Source organism: Crocuta crocuta, unplaced genomic scaffold, assembly GCF_008692635.1.
Source record: "Crocuta crocuta isolate KB4526 unplaced genomic scaffold, BGI_CrCroc_1.0 scaffold186, whole genome shotgun sequence".
NCBI classification, from domain to species: Eukaryota; Metazoa; Chordata; class Mammalia; order Carnivora; family Hyaenidae; genus Crocuta; species Crocuta crocuta.
The window spans coordinates 4645467-4661374 of NW_027551569.1; the positions used below are offsets into that span (position 1 = coordinate 4645467).

General features: G+C 52.6%; 2 protein-coding genes across 2 annotated transcripts in view; both read left to right on the top strand.

Annotated features, from left to right (window-relative positions):
- The window catches only part of POMT2 (protein O-mannosyltransferase 2), a 41837-nt gene extending 31466 nt beyond the window's left edge, over positions 1-10371 (top strand). The window contains 10 exon segments of the mRNA XM_077750653.1: positions 384-462; positions 1828-1979; positions 2659-2750; positions 3835-3911; positions 7077-7148; positions 7452-7511; positions 7607-7712; positions 8663-8803; positions 8963-9077; positions 9896-10371. Coding sequence (XP_077606779.1) covers positions 384-462; positions 1828-1979; positions 2659-2750; positions 3835-3911; positions 7077-7148; positions 7452-7511; positions 7607-7712; positions 8663-8803; positions 8963-9077; positions 9896-10001 — 1000 coding nt within the window. The 3' untranslated portion in view covers positions 10002-10371.
- A 5325-nt stretch (positions 10372-15696) lies between these two features.
- Positions 15697-15908, top strand: part of NGB (neuroglobin) — a 4502-nt gene continuing 4290 nt past the window's right edge. The window contains exon 1 of the mRNA XM_077750714.1: positions 15697-15785. Within this exon, the coding sequence (XP_077606840.1) occupies positions 15697-15785 (89 nt within the window). The remainder of the gene's footprint in view (positions 15786-15908) is intronic.

Consider the following 15908-nt stretch of genomic DNA (forward strand, 5'->3'; position numbering starts at 1 on the left):
AGAGGAGGCTTACCTGGCTCAGGCTTGTGTAAAATACAGATTTTAATTTCTTCTCCCCAAAGCTGCCTCATGAGTCAGGCAAGCTAAGTGCTTCAAAGCCTCCAAATATGATGTCATCCCTCTGACTGCTGAAGTTAACCCCTTTCTTGGCATGTAGTTCAGGATTCCTGTCATCTGTCCTGCCTGGTTTGGGCAATTCTCTGATTCTCTGGATATTTCTTGTAAGTAAGTAGGCAAGACATTGCTGATGTGTTGGATTTCATAGTTCAGATTCTAATTTTTCTTGCCCTAACAGAGGACTCTGAATATCCTTAGTAAAAGAGAAGACATTGGATGTCTCTTTTTTCCAGGATAATGGTATTTCTCTCTTTTTTAACTTCTAGGACTTCTCGTAACCTGCACAGTCACTATCATGAGGCCCCCCTGACCCGAAAGCACTATCAGGTCACTGGCTATGGCATAGTAAGTGAGCAACTGGAGTGTGAGCAGGATGTACAAACTTGTGGGGCCTGGCTCAGCGCCATGTGGCAGAACACATCCTCCCTGGAATTCTGGAATGTTCCTAAGGATTGGGGGCTGTACAGGGACTCTGTTAACGTTGGCAACTTTTTGGCTAGGTTTGCTGTGGGAAAAGCAACCTATGATTCTGTTTGTCTCTCTCCTCCCATAATAACCAGGCCATTTTTATGTTTTGACACTTAATAAATGTCACATATGAATACTATTTGGGTCTTTTTAAAAATCACATTGGAGAGGGCACCTGGGTGGCTCAGTTGGTTGAGTATTTGACGTCAGCTAGGTCATGATCTTGTGGTTTGTGAGTTCAAGCCCTGCATCGAGCTCTGTGCTGACAGCTTGAAGCCTGAAGCCTGCTTCGGATTCTGTGTCTCCTCTCTCTGCCCCTCCCCTGTCTTGCGCTCTGTCTGTCTGTCTCTGTCTCTCTCTCAAAAATAGGTAAACATTTGAAAATAATAATATAAAATAAAATCACATTGGACATAGAAGCCATGGATCCACAATATGATGCTAGGTGAATAAAGAAGTTTATCCTTTGTCAGATCCCAAATCTTCATTGGCTTTGTTTTTAAGGATTACTTAAAAATCCTTAAAAACATGGGGATATTAATAACCATGTTATTTTGGGATTTTTACTACCTTGGGGTGATGCCGTTAATAGAAGAAGCTCTATACTTATGGCTTGGTGAGTAATATGAAAACAAAACAACTTGGGGGCAGCTAGACTCAGGACCATCTTACGTTCCCTTGCAGAGGCTTTGGTGCAGAATCAGTAAAGGTTCTGGGTTTTAGGTGGACTTCCCAACCCTCTTTCTGTTTGTTCAGCCCCCAGTACTAGAGCCACAACCCATCTTTTCTTGTAGGCATCTCCTGAGGAGAATTGGACATAAGTGTCTTAATTTCTAAAGTATAATCTCTAGGCCAGACCTTTCTTGCTTAGATGAGTGCGTGTCCAGATGGCCAAGTAACGGGTGCAGATGGCCCAAATCTATTTCTGTTGGTTCAGGGTGATGTCTTGAGTTTGATTTAAGAGTAAAAACATGTGTTTAGAATTTAAACTCTAGTCCCATGAAGTGAAGAATTGGACTGCAGGCTGTAGAAGTTATGGTAGTTAGTGCTGAGGAATATGCATGACTTGGGGTATTTCCCTGGCCCCTCCTGTTCCTTTCCCACCTGATCCACTGAGGCCCATTTAGTCTTTGACCTTTGTGATATGGTGGCATCTGAAAGGGTGGCCATCTCCCTTTCCTGACACGCCATCTTTAAAGTCATCTTGCTTTCTTTGTATTTTTCCCTTGATTTACGTGGCAGAATGGGACAGGAGACTCCAATGATTTCTGGAGGATTGAGGTTGTAAACAGAAAATTTGGAAACCGGATCAAAGTGCTGAGAAGTCGAATTCGGCTTATCCATCTGGTCACAGGTTGTGTGCTCGGCTCCTCGGGAAAGGTCTTGCCCAAATGGTGAGTCTTTGGGGTATTGATATCCTAATTAGGCTCATGCTTCTCCTTTCACAGTACAAGCAGTATACCAGAAGCTTCTGTTTCTTCATTGTCAATGTTTACCTCATATTCTTGTATTTAAAAAAATATTTTTTTTAATGTTTATTTATTTTTGAGAGAGAGACAGAGCGTGGAGAAAGGGGGTATGGGGGGAGGGGCAGAGAGAGATGGAGACGGAATCCAAAGCAGGCTCTAGGCTCTGAGCTGTCAGTACAGAGCCCAATGCAGGCCTCAAACTTAACAAGCATGAGATCATGACCTGAGCTGAAGTTGGACACTTAACCAACTGAGCCACCCAGGTACTCCTCATGTTTTCGTATTTTTAGCGGTAAATAGAGGGAGAAGAGGCATCAGCTGTGTTACAGAGCAGAAAACGCCAGAGTTCCGTTGGTATTATGTGTTCTGAGAGTTCAGTGTTTGTTCATCTGGCTGGAACCTTCTAACTGCTCGGGACCTTCCTAAAGTGGGAATGCTCTATGCTAGATGACTTCTGTGATAATCATGAAATGGAAAGAGTGAGGGTGATAAAAGCATGGACACTGGGTTGAAAAGAACAAGGTCCCATGAATTTAAGAGATTCAGCAGTGCTATCTGGTGAGTTTCACATCTTCTGAGAGACTGCTGTGACTGCTTTTCACAGGGGCTGGGAGCAGCTGGAGGTTACTTGCACCCCATACCTAAAGGAAACCCTCAACTCTGTCTGGAATGTGGAGGACCATATCAATCCCAAACGTGAGTGAGATTACTTCCTGGAAACATTTATAAGTAACTCTTATCTTAGAAAAATTAACCTTTATAGACTCTGCTGCCACTTTGTATCATTCTTGCCATTTCCTTCCTTTTTTAAACTGAATCTCTTCATCCGAGTTGTCTCAACAGGTAGCTCCTTTTTCTTCCCATCCATGTGAACTTCCTGTCTTCCTGAAACTCTCCCTAAAATGACCAGTGACTTCACTTGGGTACAGAGCTAATTTCCTCTTCTCATTTTCCTTGCCGCTCTCTGGATTTAACGCTTCTCCTTGCTGCCTGCAGTGCAGGTCTGCCTGTCTTGTCTCCTTCTGGACTGTTCTGTCCCCTGCACCACGGGTACCTCCGACCCTCAAGGCTTAGAGCAGACTAGTGCTTTCCCTTTATGCCCCTGTGGAGAGCTCCTCCCCACCCCACAGCCAGCCAACACTTGTAGAGAAAGTGACGGCCACAGCCCTTAGTCTGAGCCCCATAGCTACACTCCCAGGCTCCTGTCTGACATTTCGACCTCAGTGTCATCGTCAACTCAGGGAGTCTCTGGATTCATCATCTATCCTCCCCAACCTCTGCTCTCAAGCTTTTGCTTGATTTCCCCTCTCTGTGCTTCCCTTTTTACATTCTTCTTACTACCTAACTTAACCAACCAGCTAATTAATCAACCAATTGAACAACTCTTTAGTGAGTATGACGGGAGGACTGGGGGCCCCGGGAAGACACTGGTGAATGAGGTGGACTTGGCCCCTGTGCTCACAGACTGCCTTGCAGGGAGAGCAGTGTTTGAACCCGTCCCATAATGAAGGGTGACGGTGCCGAGAGTGTGGCCGCACCGGGGACAGGCCTCGTTGTGTGTGGCCTCTGTGTTTCTCCATGTGCCTCAGGAGTGCTTCGCACAAGCTGAAGGGGGATGATCAAGAATTGGGCCAAGCTTTCTTCTGTCTCCTCAACACTCTTACCTACTTGTTAGCCAGAGCGTCAGGAGGCTGCGCTCAGACTCTGGCCGCAGTGTGCATGCCGTGGACAGCCGGGAGAACGTGCCACCAAGGTTCTTCTCTGTCGCTTCTTTGTCTAGTGCCGAACATCAGCCTGGATGTGCTGCAGCCCAGTTTTCCTGAGGTCTTGCTGGAGTCCCACATGGTGATGATCCGGGTACGGCGGCCCCTCCCATTGGATGATTCCTCTGTGAGCTCTCGAGGTCCGCAGATTTGCATCATAGATCAGGAGCTGTGGTATAGATCTACCGCCCCCTCAGGGAGGACTTTGAAAGGATCTTCACCTGTAGTTTACTTGGTCTTCAAAGGCATTTCCCTTGTCACAGAATGATGACGGTGTTATGGTGATAATGATGATGACAGCAGACACCAACACACATGTATGTCGTTCTTATGTGCCAGTCACCACTCTAAGCACTGCATGGGTACTGACTTAGTCAGTAGTCATTACAGTCCCATGGAGTTCTCTTGTCCCCAGTTGACAGATGAAGGAATTGAAGCACAGAGAGGTTAAGCTGCCCAGGGTCAACAGCTAAATGTAAGGGGTGGGTCCAGGCTTCAGGGCCAGGCTGGCAGGCTGGCAGAGTCCGTGCTGGTTACTGCTACACTCTTCCACTTCTTTTTTTTTTTTTTTTTAAATGTTTTATTTATTTCTAGGAGAGAGAGAGACAGCATGAGTAGGGGAGGGTCAGAGAGAGAGGGAGTCACAGACTGAAACAGGCTCCAGGCTCTGAGCTGGCAGTCAGCACAGAGCCCGACGCGGGGCTCAAACCCACGAACCGCGAGATCATGACCTAAGCGAAAGTCGGACGCTTAACCGACTAAGCCACCCAGGCGCCCCTACACTCTTCCACTTCTAAGTGCTTCTCAAATCTGTTCAAAGGCAGAGCTCCTGAAAGCCAGAGTGCTCTTGCTTTGAAGATCATGAGACATCAATAGTTCATTCCATCATCTGAAGATAAAATGAATTAGGATGGATAGCTGATCTGAGCATGGTGTTTATCTGCAGCATAAAATCCCCATCATGAGCCCACTCAAGTTCCTGGACATGGGAACTGTGTAGGGGGCCTGACTGAGTCTTTTGCAGGTTTTGCAAGATTCTTTGTTTGTACTCTCCATCATTAGTATCTGACAACAGTCGTAGCTCAAAGGAGTGAGAACAACTGAGATCTTTAGGTTGAGAAAGTTCTACCCATTAGCCTAACATCTCCCTGGGGCTTTAGAGAACCCTTGCTGCAGTGTGGATGTTTAGGAGAGACCCCCTTTCCTCTGGTTTAGGGAAAACCAGTGTTCTGTGGAAATGGTGTTTAAGCATCACTGTAGCTCAAGCCCGGTGTGTGCTTATCACTCCGCCCACAGGGTTGCTGAAAGGTGTAGTGACTGTTATTTTTCCCCTGCTGAGCCATTGTTAAGTGGACTTTCCTGGAAGTGATTATATAAGCAGGCCTCAGTAAATATACTTGACTTCTTTCACCAGGTTAAATTAAAAAATTCAAATTTTGTCATTTCTGCACATCTTGAGTGTGCAAATTTTGTCATTTCTGCACATCGTGAGACGATGACTTGACATTAAGTGATCTCTAGGTCACTTCTTCCCTGACTCTCTGCTTGTAACTGTCACTGTGGCCTGATAACATAGCTCTTTTGCATATGCGTCTGTCAGTCAAAATATCATTCTAGGTCTGGGTAGAATTTTTTTTATTTTTATTTTTTAAGTTTTATTTCTTTATTTTGAGAGAGAGCGTGCACACTTGTGTATGCACATGAGTGGGGGAGGGGCAGAGAGAGAGGGAGACAGAGAATCTCAAGCAGGCTCCTCACTGTCAGCATGGACCCTGACATGGGGCTTGATATCACAAACCGTGAGATCATGACCTGAGCCGGAATCAAGAGTCAGTTGCCCAGCCAACTGAGCCACCCAGGTGTCCTGGTCTGGGTAGAATTTTAAGACTAAGGCTAAATAGTCTTGTTTCTTCTTTCATTATTTAAGAGGTAGAGCCAAAGAGTAAAAGGGCATATGGGAGCTTTCTTACTCAACCAATGGAGAGTCAGAATGGGGAGAGGGATCAGAATAGTCAGATGATGGAAACTGCACAGGAGAGGGCTTTTCTCCCAGCTGAGTGGAGAGCGTGAGTCCTGTGCAGAGAAGGCTGCCTCGTCCACTGAGGTTGGCTAGGACGAGCCCTCCCTAGATGGTAAGCATAGAGAACAATGCACAAACGCAGATGCCTGTAATGGTTACAGACTTTTCCTTCCTTCCATTTCTTGGTTTAGGAAAGGAGCTAGATTTCTGAGATTAATGTAGTGAATAGGATGGCCCTGGTTTGTTATAGCTCTGGCTGGAGTCCTCGAGTCTGAGACTGAACTGTGCTGGTTTGAAGGAATTCATTTCCCTCCACAGCTCCTCTAGGGTCCAGGTTGATTCATTCCTCATTCGGAGGCCCTTCAATGGAAAACCTTGCCCTAACTCACAGCACCTTACCGTTGTTCGCAGGAAGTGCCTCCTCAATTTGTTCTGGTAATGAGGCTGACACCAGACCTGGTGCTTAGTATCCAGGGTCCTGATCCTTTCCTTCTTGCCTTTGAAAAGCCCTGATTTTGCCATGTAGAGGCAGGTTGTTGGACAGTCTTAGCGACTGGATTAAAGGGGCTGAACCTTGGTCCTTCAGGCTAAAGTATGCATTCTCAACTGGGGTAATATCACTCCCATTTTTGCCCAGAGGGTAAAATGTGTTCTTGGAGCACAAAAAAACCCTGAACTTTTTCATGTATGAAGCATAGGCAGTCACCCAGTATATAAACATATTTACAGTATCGTTGTGTTATTAAAATGGCATTGGAGGCATTTAGGAAAAAAATGTCTAAAAAAGTCCCAGAAGGGGCAGTAATGAAAAAAAAAGTTGAGAAGCACTAGGCTAAAGTAACTTTTTCCAAGTCCGGGAACTCAGCAGACTTTCTGGTTTTGGGTTTGAAACTGACCTCCTAAGGGGACAAGTAAGTTGGCCCGATTTTGTGTTTCCCACTAGCCCTCTTGACACCTTCTCCCCGGTCTGAAGAATGGGTGTGTGTTTTGTGCTCATAGGAAGCAAGTCTCTCATTCTCTTTTCTCTCAAGCACAGTGGTCTGAACGGACTGCCTCTGATGGAAATGGAGGCTTGCGTGTTGGGCAGGTGAACAGTGCCTGAGAACGAGCACCTGACTTCCCTGCAGGGAGGGGTTTCTCTGGACACTTGGCCACATGTCAGAGATGCCCGTCGCTCACACTTCTGTCAGCTCTCTAGGTCTCTTCCCTGACTTGCTTCCTTTTGCCATTTTCCTGCAGGGGAACAATGGTCTCAAACCCAAGGACAATGAGTTCACGTCCAAACCCTGGCACTGGCCTATCAACTATCAGGTAGGGCTCAAGGCTAGAGCTTCTCCCAGGAAATGGAGCCAAAAAACAGATCACTGAGACTTGGTCTGGTGAGGTGAGCTGGGGTAACTAGGCAAGGCCTTAGCTGGCATGAGGTGGCTGGCGACAGGGCTCTGTTTTTTGTCCTGATTCTGACACGACTTCCCAGAGAGCTCATGTAGAATTGGCAGTTTCTGAGCCTCCTGCCCAGGCTCAGGTGAAGGGGAACTGGTCTTCCTTCCCCCGGAGCACATGTGGCTGGGATGCACCGGGCCGTGGATCAGCAGGGTGTCCTCTGCCCCGCAGGGCCTGCGCTTCTCAGGGATCAATGACACCGACTTCCGTGTGTATCTGCTCGGCAACCCGGTGAGCGTCCAGCCCTCTCCCTGCATAGACGGTCTGCCTGGACCCCTGGGGGGCTGTGGCTCTCCTCTCACCTGCCCATTCATCTTCCCACGCAGGTGGTTTGGTGGCTGAATCTGCTGAGCATTGCCCTCTACCTCGTTGTGGGGAGTGCCATCGCTGTAGCTGTGCAGAGAGGGGCACACCTGCCTGCGGAGGTGGAAGGTCGGGACCCCTGGGCTCTCCCTCCCCTGACCTGCCTGCTGGCCGGGGCCTGCACTGCTGCTGGGCCAGTCTGCCTTCACCCCCACTCCTTCCCTTTGCCTTTGCTTTTTAAAGCTCGGTCACCAAATGCCCATCCTCCCAACAGTCCTGTAGAGTAGGACATTCCTACCCCCATTTTATGGATTAGGAAGCAAAGGCACAAAGAGAAGAGACTTGTCCCAGGACATGTACTAGGAAGTGTAGAGCTGAGATTCAAACCCAAGCAATCTAACTTCAGAGCCTTCACTCTTTTATTTGAGAGACAGAGCATGAGAGCAGGGAGAAGGGCCTTCTGGGTGCCCCCAGAGCCTTCACTTTTAACCTTTACACTCTGTAGAGAGCTGCCCACCTTCTCTCCTCTGCCTCCTCCCTGTTCTGCGCCCCATCCCCTAGCGTCCTCTAGTGGGGTAGGGAGGAGCCCCTAGGGCACGGACTGCAGCCCCTGAGATGTCCCACAGGCTCTTTTTACCCCCTGTGCTGCTCCCTCTGTGAACCGCCTGTCTTAGACCCACTTTGACCCCCTGATCCTCATCTCCAACTTCACCTCCACCCTGTCAGCCACTGCAAACATCTGTGTGGCAGCACAGATATGGGAGACGGAGGTGGGATGGGGGCAGCTGTCTGTGGGGTGTGAGCATCATGGTTTCTTTAGAGGCTAGGCTGCCTCCTGCTGGTGTCTGGTGCACCTGCATGGGTGCCAAGACCTGCCCGAGTGGGGAGCAGTAACGTGCAAGGCTCTGGAGGGCAGTGACTCCTCTCTTCCAGCTGCCTGGGCTTGCTCCGTGAGCTCCAGGTGAGGGAAGGCAGGCCCGGGCTAGTTGCACAGCAGGGGTGGAGGGCAGAGCTGGAGAGATCCGGGGTCTCTGCCCCCTCCCAGGGTGCTGACCTGGGCTGTGCTGCTTGGCGCCCAGGGCTGTCCCAGGTCCTGCTGCGAGGCGGTGGTCAGCTCCTGCTCGGCTGGGTTCTCCACTACTTCCCATTCTTCCTGATGGGCCGGATTCTCTACTTCCACCACTACTTCCCCGCCATGCTCTTCTCCAGCATGTTGACAGGTCAGCACTGCCTACCTGGACCTGGGGGAGAGGGGCAGGGGAGCAGCACTGATGGGAGGGGGGGGATCTCCCCCACTTCCTGACCTGGAGTGGCCCCTTTGTGCTGCCTCCCTGAAATCAGCCTCTGACATGCTGGTGCTAGGTTTCTCTTCCCCTTAGGCATTCTGTGGGACACTCTCCTGCGGCTTGGGGCCTGGAGCCTGGCCTCCTCCTCCCTGGCCAGGGGCCTCTATGTGGTGGGGAACCTGGGCCTGCTCCTGGGAACTGCCTATAGGTGAGCACCCCTGCTCTGTGCATTGCCGCCCCCCACTCTCTGCCCCCAAGTCCGATGCCTCTGCCCTGGGTGCATTTTAGAATCCCCTGAGGAGTGCTTTTAAAGCACTCTGATGCCTGGCTCCTCCCCCCTAGAGGCTCTGATTCCATTTTTCAAAACTCCCTAGGTGACCCTAATGTGCAGCCGGATAAGAGAAACTGAGGCTAACTGCTTTCTTCCGTTTTGCCAGTGGGTCCCAGCCTTTATACGAGCATGGCTGCCTCTGTGTCATGGTGGCTCCCGAACAGACAGCTCTGGAGGGAGAGGGTGGGGGGAGTCGTGGGGGCTGTGGCTCAGAATATCTGGAAGGAGGGTATTGTTTGGCAAGCCCCCCTCATCTCCCCACCTTCTTGCCAGTCTCACAGAACCCCTGTTGAGAATCACTAGCCTTTAGGGACCAGGGAGGCAGCATTAAAGCATGAACTGCAAATGGTGGGCCTGTGGCCTGAGAGCACATGCACATTTTAACAAACACTCTGAGCCAAACAGCCATGACCAGACCCCCTGGGCTGGTCTCTCCCTGGGGCCTCTTGGGAGGAGCCCTTTCCCTCATTGTCATTAAGTCAACATCTGCTAAGCTCTCAGGCGACAGTGTGCCCAAATGGCGAACCCAGACAGACTGTGGTGACAAGAACAAGCGGATCTTGTAGGTGGAAGAGACCTAACGAACTCCAGTGGGCGGGGGAAGCTGAATTTCAAGGATCTGTGGATCTGTAGGGCCGCTTGCTGCTGCTGAGGCACTGGATGACAGCTGCCTCCCTCTGGATTCTCTCTCACAGCTTCTACCTCTTCCACCCTCTGGCTTATGGGATGGTCGGTCCCCTAGCCCAGGATCCCCGAAGCCCCATGGCAGGACTGAGGTGGCTGGAATCATGGGACTTTTGAGGAGGCTGCTGCAAGGACTTCAGCCTGAGTCCAGGAACTTTCTTGGGACAACCAGCTGTGCAGCCAGTAACTGGACCCTCCCAGCTGTGGGCCAGGCTGCCCAAGGAGCCTGAGGAATTCTGCTGTCTGCCAGGACCGAGGTCTGGGAGCACACCCGGAACTTTGCCCAGCGCTAGGGAGAGCCACGGCTCTGTCTGCAGAGGCCCCACCACTGGGAATGGCCCGGCAACAGAGGACACTGCCTCTCGGGCCCGTTTCCCCAAGCGTGCAACATAAGGAGGGGTGTGTGCGGGGGTGTGAGGGTACATGCGTCCATACGCCTGTGGAATACTGACTGTGGACAGCTGAGTGTCATAAACTCTAAGGAATAGTCCAGGGCTACAGTAGTATTTTCTGGTATTTTCTGTCACACTGGATTTGATTTGACAGTAAGAGCCATCATAAGTTCTCTGACCTCCAAGAAGGCTGAGCTCACCGGCCGCACTTTGGGAAATCAGCAGGGGCAGAGCCGATGGGGACCCTTCAAGCGGAACTGCCTTCCTCCCAGCAAACAGCAGAGCATCTCTGAGCTGCAGGGCCGGCCTCCCAGCTGCCTCCCCAGGGGGCAGCTGCTGGGAAGTCTCCTCTGTGGCAGCAGGTGCACAGAGGACTGGGCTCCAGAGCGAGGCAGCGCAGAGCTTACCAGCCCCGGGGCCCTCGCTCTCAGGGAGCACCCCACGATGGCAATGGCTGGGGGGAGGAATGGCATTATCCTTGGCTGCCTGTGCTCATTCGCACGGTCCGCCTGCCGCAGCTGCTCGCTGTCCATCCTTTTCCCTCCGCACCCGGCCTGGCTGCGAGGGTGGCACAAACGCATTCTCCTGATGGCTGGGACAGCCTTTGGGGCCCCTTTCTTAGCAGCCGAGGCCGAAGGGTAGCAGGGCGGGGATCTGTGGTGCTGGTGTGGGGTCCCAGGGGGCAGCGTGGCCCGTCCAGCGTGACGTTCCCATCACTCCTGAGGTGTTCCTTATTTGTGCTTCTCCAGTCTTCCCCTGCTGACTCCCATTTCCATTTCATCCCCTTTTCTCTGTGTCACTTTCACTAATTGCTTTCCCCAAAGACCCAGAGCACCGAGAAATGCAGCAAAGCTTCTACTCTCTGCTCACTTTAAAGCCCAAGTAGGAAGCTCAGCTCAGAGCTCTTCCTTTCACTTCCTCCCCAAATAGAAGAGATTAAGAAAACCCTTGGGTGAGAACCGAACCAGCCCAGGGCCAGCTCCTCAGCCTGCCTCCCTTCCACCGGTGCCTGACAGACTGTTCTGTCTCAGAGGACATGATGTTTCCAGGTTTAATGATGAGGCTCTGCCTCACTTCATCTTCTCTCCTCCGTGGCCCCCACCAACTCTGACAGGGTCAGAGCTCTTTAGAGCATCTCTGGGAGGCGGTTGCCACGGAGACTGGAAATTGGTCCCAGGGACAGGCTGTGCTACCTACTGGGCGGTGGGGAGGGAAGCTTCTGGCCATCCGTAGCCTTTCGGACCAGCCATCATTAATGTTAATAGAGGAAATGCGGCAATGTCAAAAGCAAGGCAGGTTTGTTAATTAGATCTGGGGTGTGATGACCTCCCTCTCGCGGGGCTGCAGCCCTTTTGACTTCCCCTGGCAGGAAGTGCTGCCTGTGTGCCAGCCTGGGCCGCGTGCTTAATTGCATTTCTGGAAGGAAAGAACAGGGATGGAGAACCTCTGTTCGCCCTTTCCACCACACCGCTGTCTCTCCTCCCCGAAGGCAGAGTTGGCTTCTCCTGAGCTGGGTGTGGACAGCCATCTGAGTGGGGTCTCCTGGCAGGACAGGGACAGTGCGGGGATCAGTGCGCGCCCCTCAGTGAAGAGCACTGGCCCGAGGACAGCAGGGAGGTGGCTGCTGTCCCCGTGCACCTTCTTTCCTAACAGGGACTTGTTGGAAGGGAGGAAGCCCGAAGGAGCCAGAGGGGCAGCCACGCTGAGGGTGGTGAGGAAGAAGAAAGCTCAGCCAGCTTCCTGCCCAGGGCTCCCTCCTAATTTGGCCACCTGGAGAGGAAGCTTCCTCTGTCTCTTCCACTGTGTTCGGACAATGAGAGAATTGCTCACTCACTGCCCCCGCTTCCTCTTAGCCCAGATGAGCAGACCCTTCTCTGTATGGTGGGCGCAGCTGCAGGCACTCGGGCGATGTCTTTGGAAGGCGCGGGGGAGCAGGGCTCTCGCGGTGGTGCTCTGGGGATGGGCTCCAGTGCCCGGGGGTCGGCAGAAATGCGATTTGCCCCACGGATGCCCTGGTGGGGGAAGAGCGTGTTCGTTAGCAGCCCCTCCAGCCAGCTTCTTGAGCCACAATTTTATATTTAAAAAAAGTTTCCACAGATAATCAGAGGCCATTTACTTTTGTAATAAATAGCTCTTATTTTGAAAGCCATGGTGTTCTTGTCCTTAATTGATTCTGACTTTCCCTCGGGCTCCCAGAAAGAGAGGAATATTTTGAGTGCAAGAACCATTCCACTGTGTCTCAGTGTCTGAGGCCATTCTAGCTCCCGCACAGGCCCTGGCTGGGCAGGTGAGCCCCACACCCCAAGGGACCTTTGGCCCTCCCACGTACAAGGTTGAGTAATGTGGGTTGTTCTCTTGATTTATTTAAACTTATTCCAAAGTTAAGTAGGGAGCTGGACCCTTTTCTCTTGTAGCCTGCCACATGGTAGGGCATGGAGAGTGGGCAGAAAGAGGGCACGTCTGAGGCACCTGTGCGGCCCAGCCCGGCGGCTCAGCCCTGTAGCAGCTGCCATCCAGAGGCCCCATCTTGGCGGGGGGTCTTCTGTTACCGGGAGTGATAGTGACGGTGAGGGTCATCGGGAGGTCGGGAGGTGAGTGCTGACGTGTGGAGAGGAGTGGCACTGCCCTGTTTGGTGGGGGCAGCCTGACTCCCCTCCCTTCTCCCCCTTGGGACAAGAGCAGCTGGAGGAGGCAGGGAGGGTGGCGTGCAGATCTTCAGAGGACAGAGAATGCCGAGTCCAGGCAGCTTAGGAAGGGACCAAACACTCCCGACTGGCACAGCTTAGTTTGCCAAGCGCCGACCCATCAGTGACACTTCATCCTCACAGAGGCACTGGGAAGTCAATGCTGGTTTTGTCTCCACTCTGCCCACGAGAGATTAAATTATTTGCCTAAACTCTTATGATTAGTTAATAGCAGGGCCATGATGGGGCACCAAGTTGGGATTTTTTCTGTTTCTCCAGCCTGGTCCTGGGATAGAAGCACCTTCCCAGAGCAACAGGCAGCCCTGGATCCCCAGGGAGAAGGCCTGGACTCAGCTCTGAGGCATCCAGATCTAGCATGTTCCTTTGTGCATTCTGCTTCACGCATCCACAGCACATCCAGGCCCCGTGTTTCCTGGTGCACCCAGACCAGTGGTTTCCTGGGAGGGAAGAAAGGCCTGATCATAGCCCTTGCCCCTTCCCACGGTATACGTATTCTCCATGTGGCCCACGTCAGGCTGGCAACCTGACGCCACTAAAAGAATTTGGGAAGATCGATGCACACCATTGGCCCTCAGAGGCCATCGAAGAGCCAGCTTCAGTATACCAGCACCAGCACACCAGTCAAATAACCACAGACCCAGACCCAGTCACCTTGGCTTGGTCTGAACTATGGACACAGATGTTGGTCACAGTCCATTAAAGTGAAGAAGGCAGAGGAGCACGGAGGTGCAGAGGATAGGCTGGAGTCAGACTTGAGGGCAAATCCTGACCCCTCCCTTGACAGCTACGTGACCTGGAGCTAGTTACCGATCCCCTGGGCTTCTGCTTCCTCAACAGTATAACAAGATTATAACCAATGGTACCTTCTTGGTAGAGATATTGTGAGGACAAAGAGTAAATGATGCAAAGAGACTTGCACGGAGTTGGGACAGGTGCGCTCCGTCACTGTCTACTGTGACAGTCCACTCAGTGACAGCACTCAGCTCTGTCCGTTAGAACCTCCTGGCTGAGTCATGGCAGATCCCAGGCAAGGAGGGGAGGTCCTGTGAACTTCTTCAGCCCCTCAGATACGGACTCAGACCCTCTGTCTCCTGGAGCTTCCTCTCCCCGCCCCCCCCNTTCTAAAGCCTTTTTTCCCAAGGAAGCAGGGAGTACAGTGCACGTAGCCCCCTTCTCCTGGCTCTAGAAAGGCAGAGTGAGTGCTGACTCCACCACTTACCAGCTAAAACCATTAACTGCCACTAACTTATCAGACCCAGACTTTCTCCCAAAGGAGAAAGGAAGCAAGAAGTTCCCAAGTACAGACTATTGCCAGGAAGTGCAAACTGGGTAGACTGGGAAGCCTTAGATAGGCCAGGTAGCCTGCACAGAGCACAAGGCATCTGGGCACCGAAAGGTGAAGGTCACCAGAGACATAATATGGACTTCTCCCCCATGACCTGCTGACCTGGCTGCAGGGTCATGGGACACCGAATGAGAAATCTAGTCGCCGATCTCGGACTCTTTAGGACACAAGCCAGGCCTTATAGCCTGGCTCTCCTGCTCAGCCCAGAGATCCCAGAGATGTGTGGGGAGATGGGGAAGAGAGGAATAGAATGTACCCCACAAACCCCTGGGCGTGGAGCCGCTGGCTGTTCATGACCACTGGCCCTATTCATGACCATGACACTACTTTGTACCCATGGAACGAAATGAGGTGGGCCAAAGGTCCCTGGAGACCTCACTACTCTGCCCCCTTCCCGGACACTGAGGACCCTGAAAGAGAAGTAGGCAGGCTGGGAGGAGCCGGGCTCCGAGGCAGCAAAAGATAAAGGAGGGTTTTAAATGGGGGGGGGGGGGGGGCTTTGGTGCTTAAAAGAGAAAGGCTCAGCCCTGACAAGTGGTCAGCCTCACACTGTGAATGGCAAGCGAGAAATCCCACTACCTGAACTTCAATTTAGAGAATGAAGTCTTACTTCTGTTTAAAAATGTTAAAAGTCTATTGAAAGTCGTGGAATAGCATGTGGGCGCCTAACTCCCTCAATGTCCGGGTATTGCAGTGGTCACAGCTGCTGCATCCCAGACCGGGCCCTGAGCAAGCAGAGCCAGCGGTAGAACTGGAGCTCACAGATTGCTAGAGATGCTGCTTCGAGAGCTCCCAGGCCTGCCTGGAAATGGCTGCGGTCTTGGTCCTGTCCCTAAGGCTGAGAGCCCTGGTGGCCCCCAATGTACAGGGACGGGGGGCATACAGATGCCTAGACCCAGAGCTAGGGCAGGGAGCCTCTCCAGCCCGGGCCTGTTCACACAGGCAGGTGCTGGGGATCCCCTGATCCGACTTCCGGGCGGAAGAGAGGAGAACCTGTGCCGAGGGGGTCAAACGCTAACGCCTCTGGGTAGCGCCCCAGGGAAGCTTGTGGAGAGGTGGCGCATGCAGAGCCTCCTAAGGTGATCATGTTCACCTGGGTGCCCTCACCACCAAATGGTGAAATATCACCAGTTTCCAGACGAAAACCTGAGGCCCAGAGAGGCTCGACGATTTCTGTTAAGCTATGAAGCCCGGGCATTTCCCAGGCCACCAGGTCGTCCCTGGCCACAGCTGGTTGCCCAGAGATGAGCGCCTTGACGGCCGGGGGAGGGGGGGGCGCGGGGGCCGCGGTTGCTTTAAAGCGCCCCAGCCCGGCGGCGCGGGGCGGGGCGCTCTGGGGGCCTNCTCGCGCCCCGCGTCCCCGGGCCAGCATGGAGCGCCCAGAGCCGGAGCTGATCCGGCAGAGCTGGCGGGCGGTGAGCCGCAGCCCTCTGGAGCATGGCACCGTGCTCTTCGCCAGGTGAGGACTCCCCGAGCTCCCCGGGGGTGCGGGTGGCGGGGTGCCCCGCCAGGAACGGGCTCCCGGCGGCTGCATCGGCGCCGGAGGAGGAAAGATTGGCCCTCTGCCTCGGCCCACGGGCGC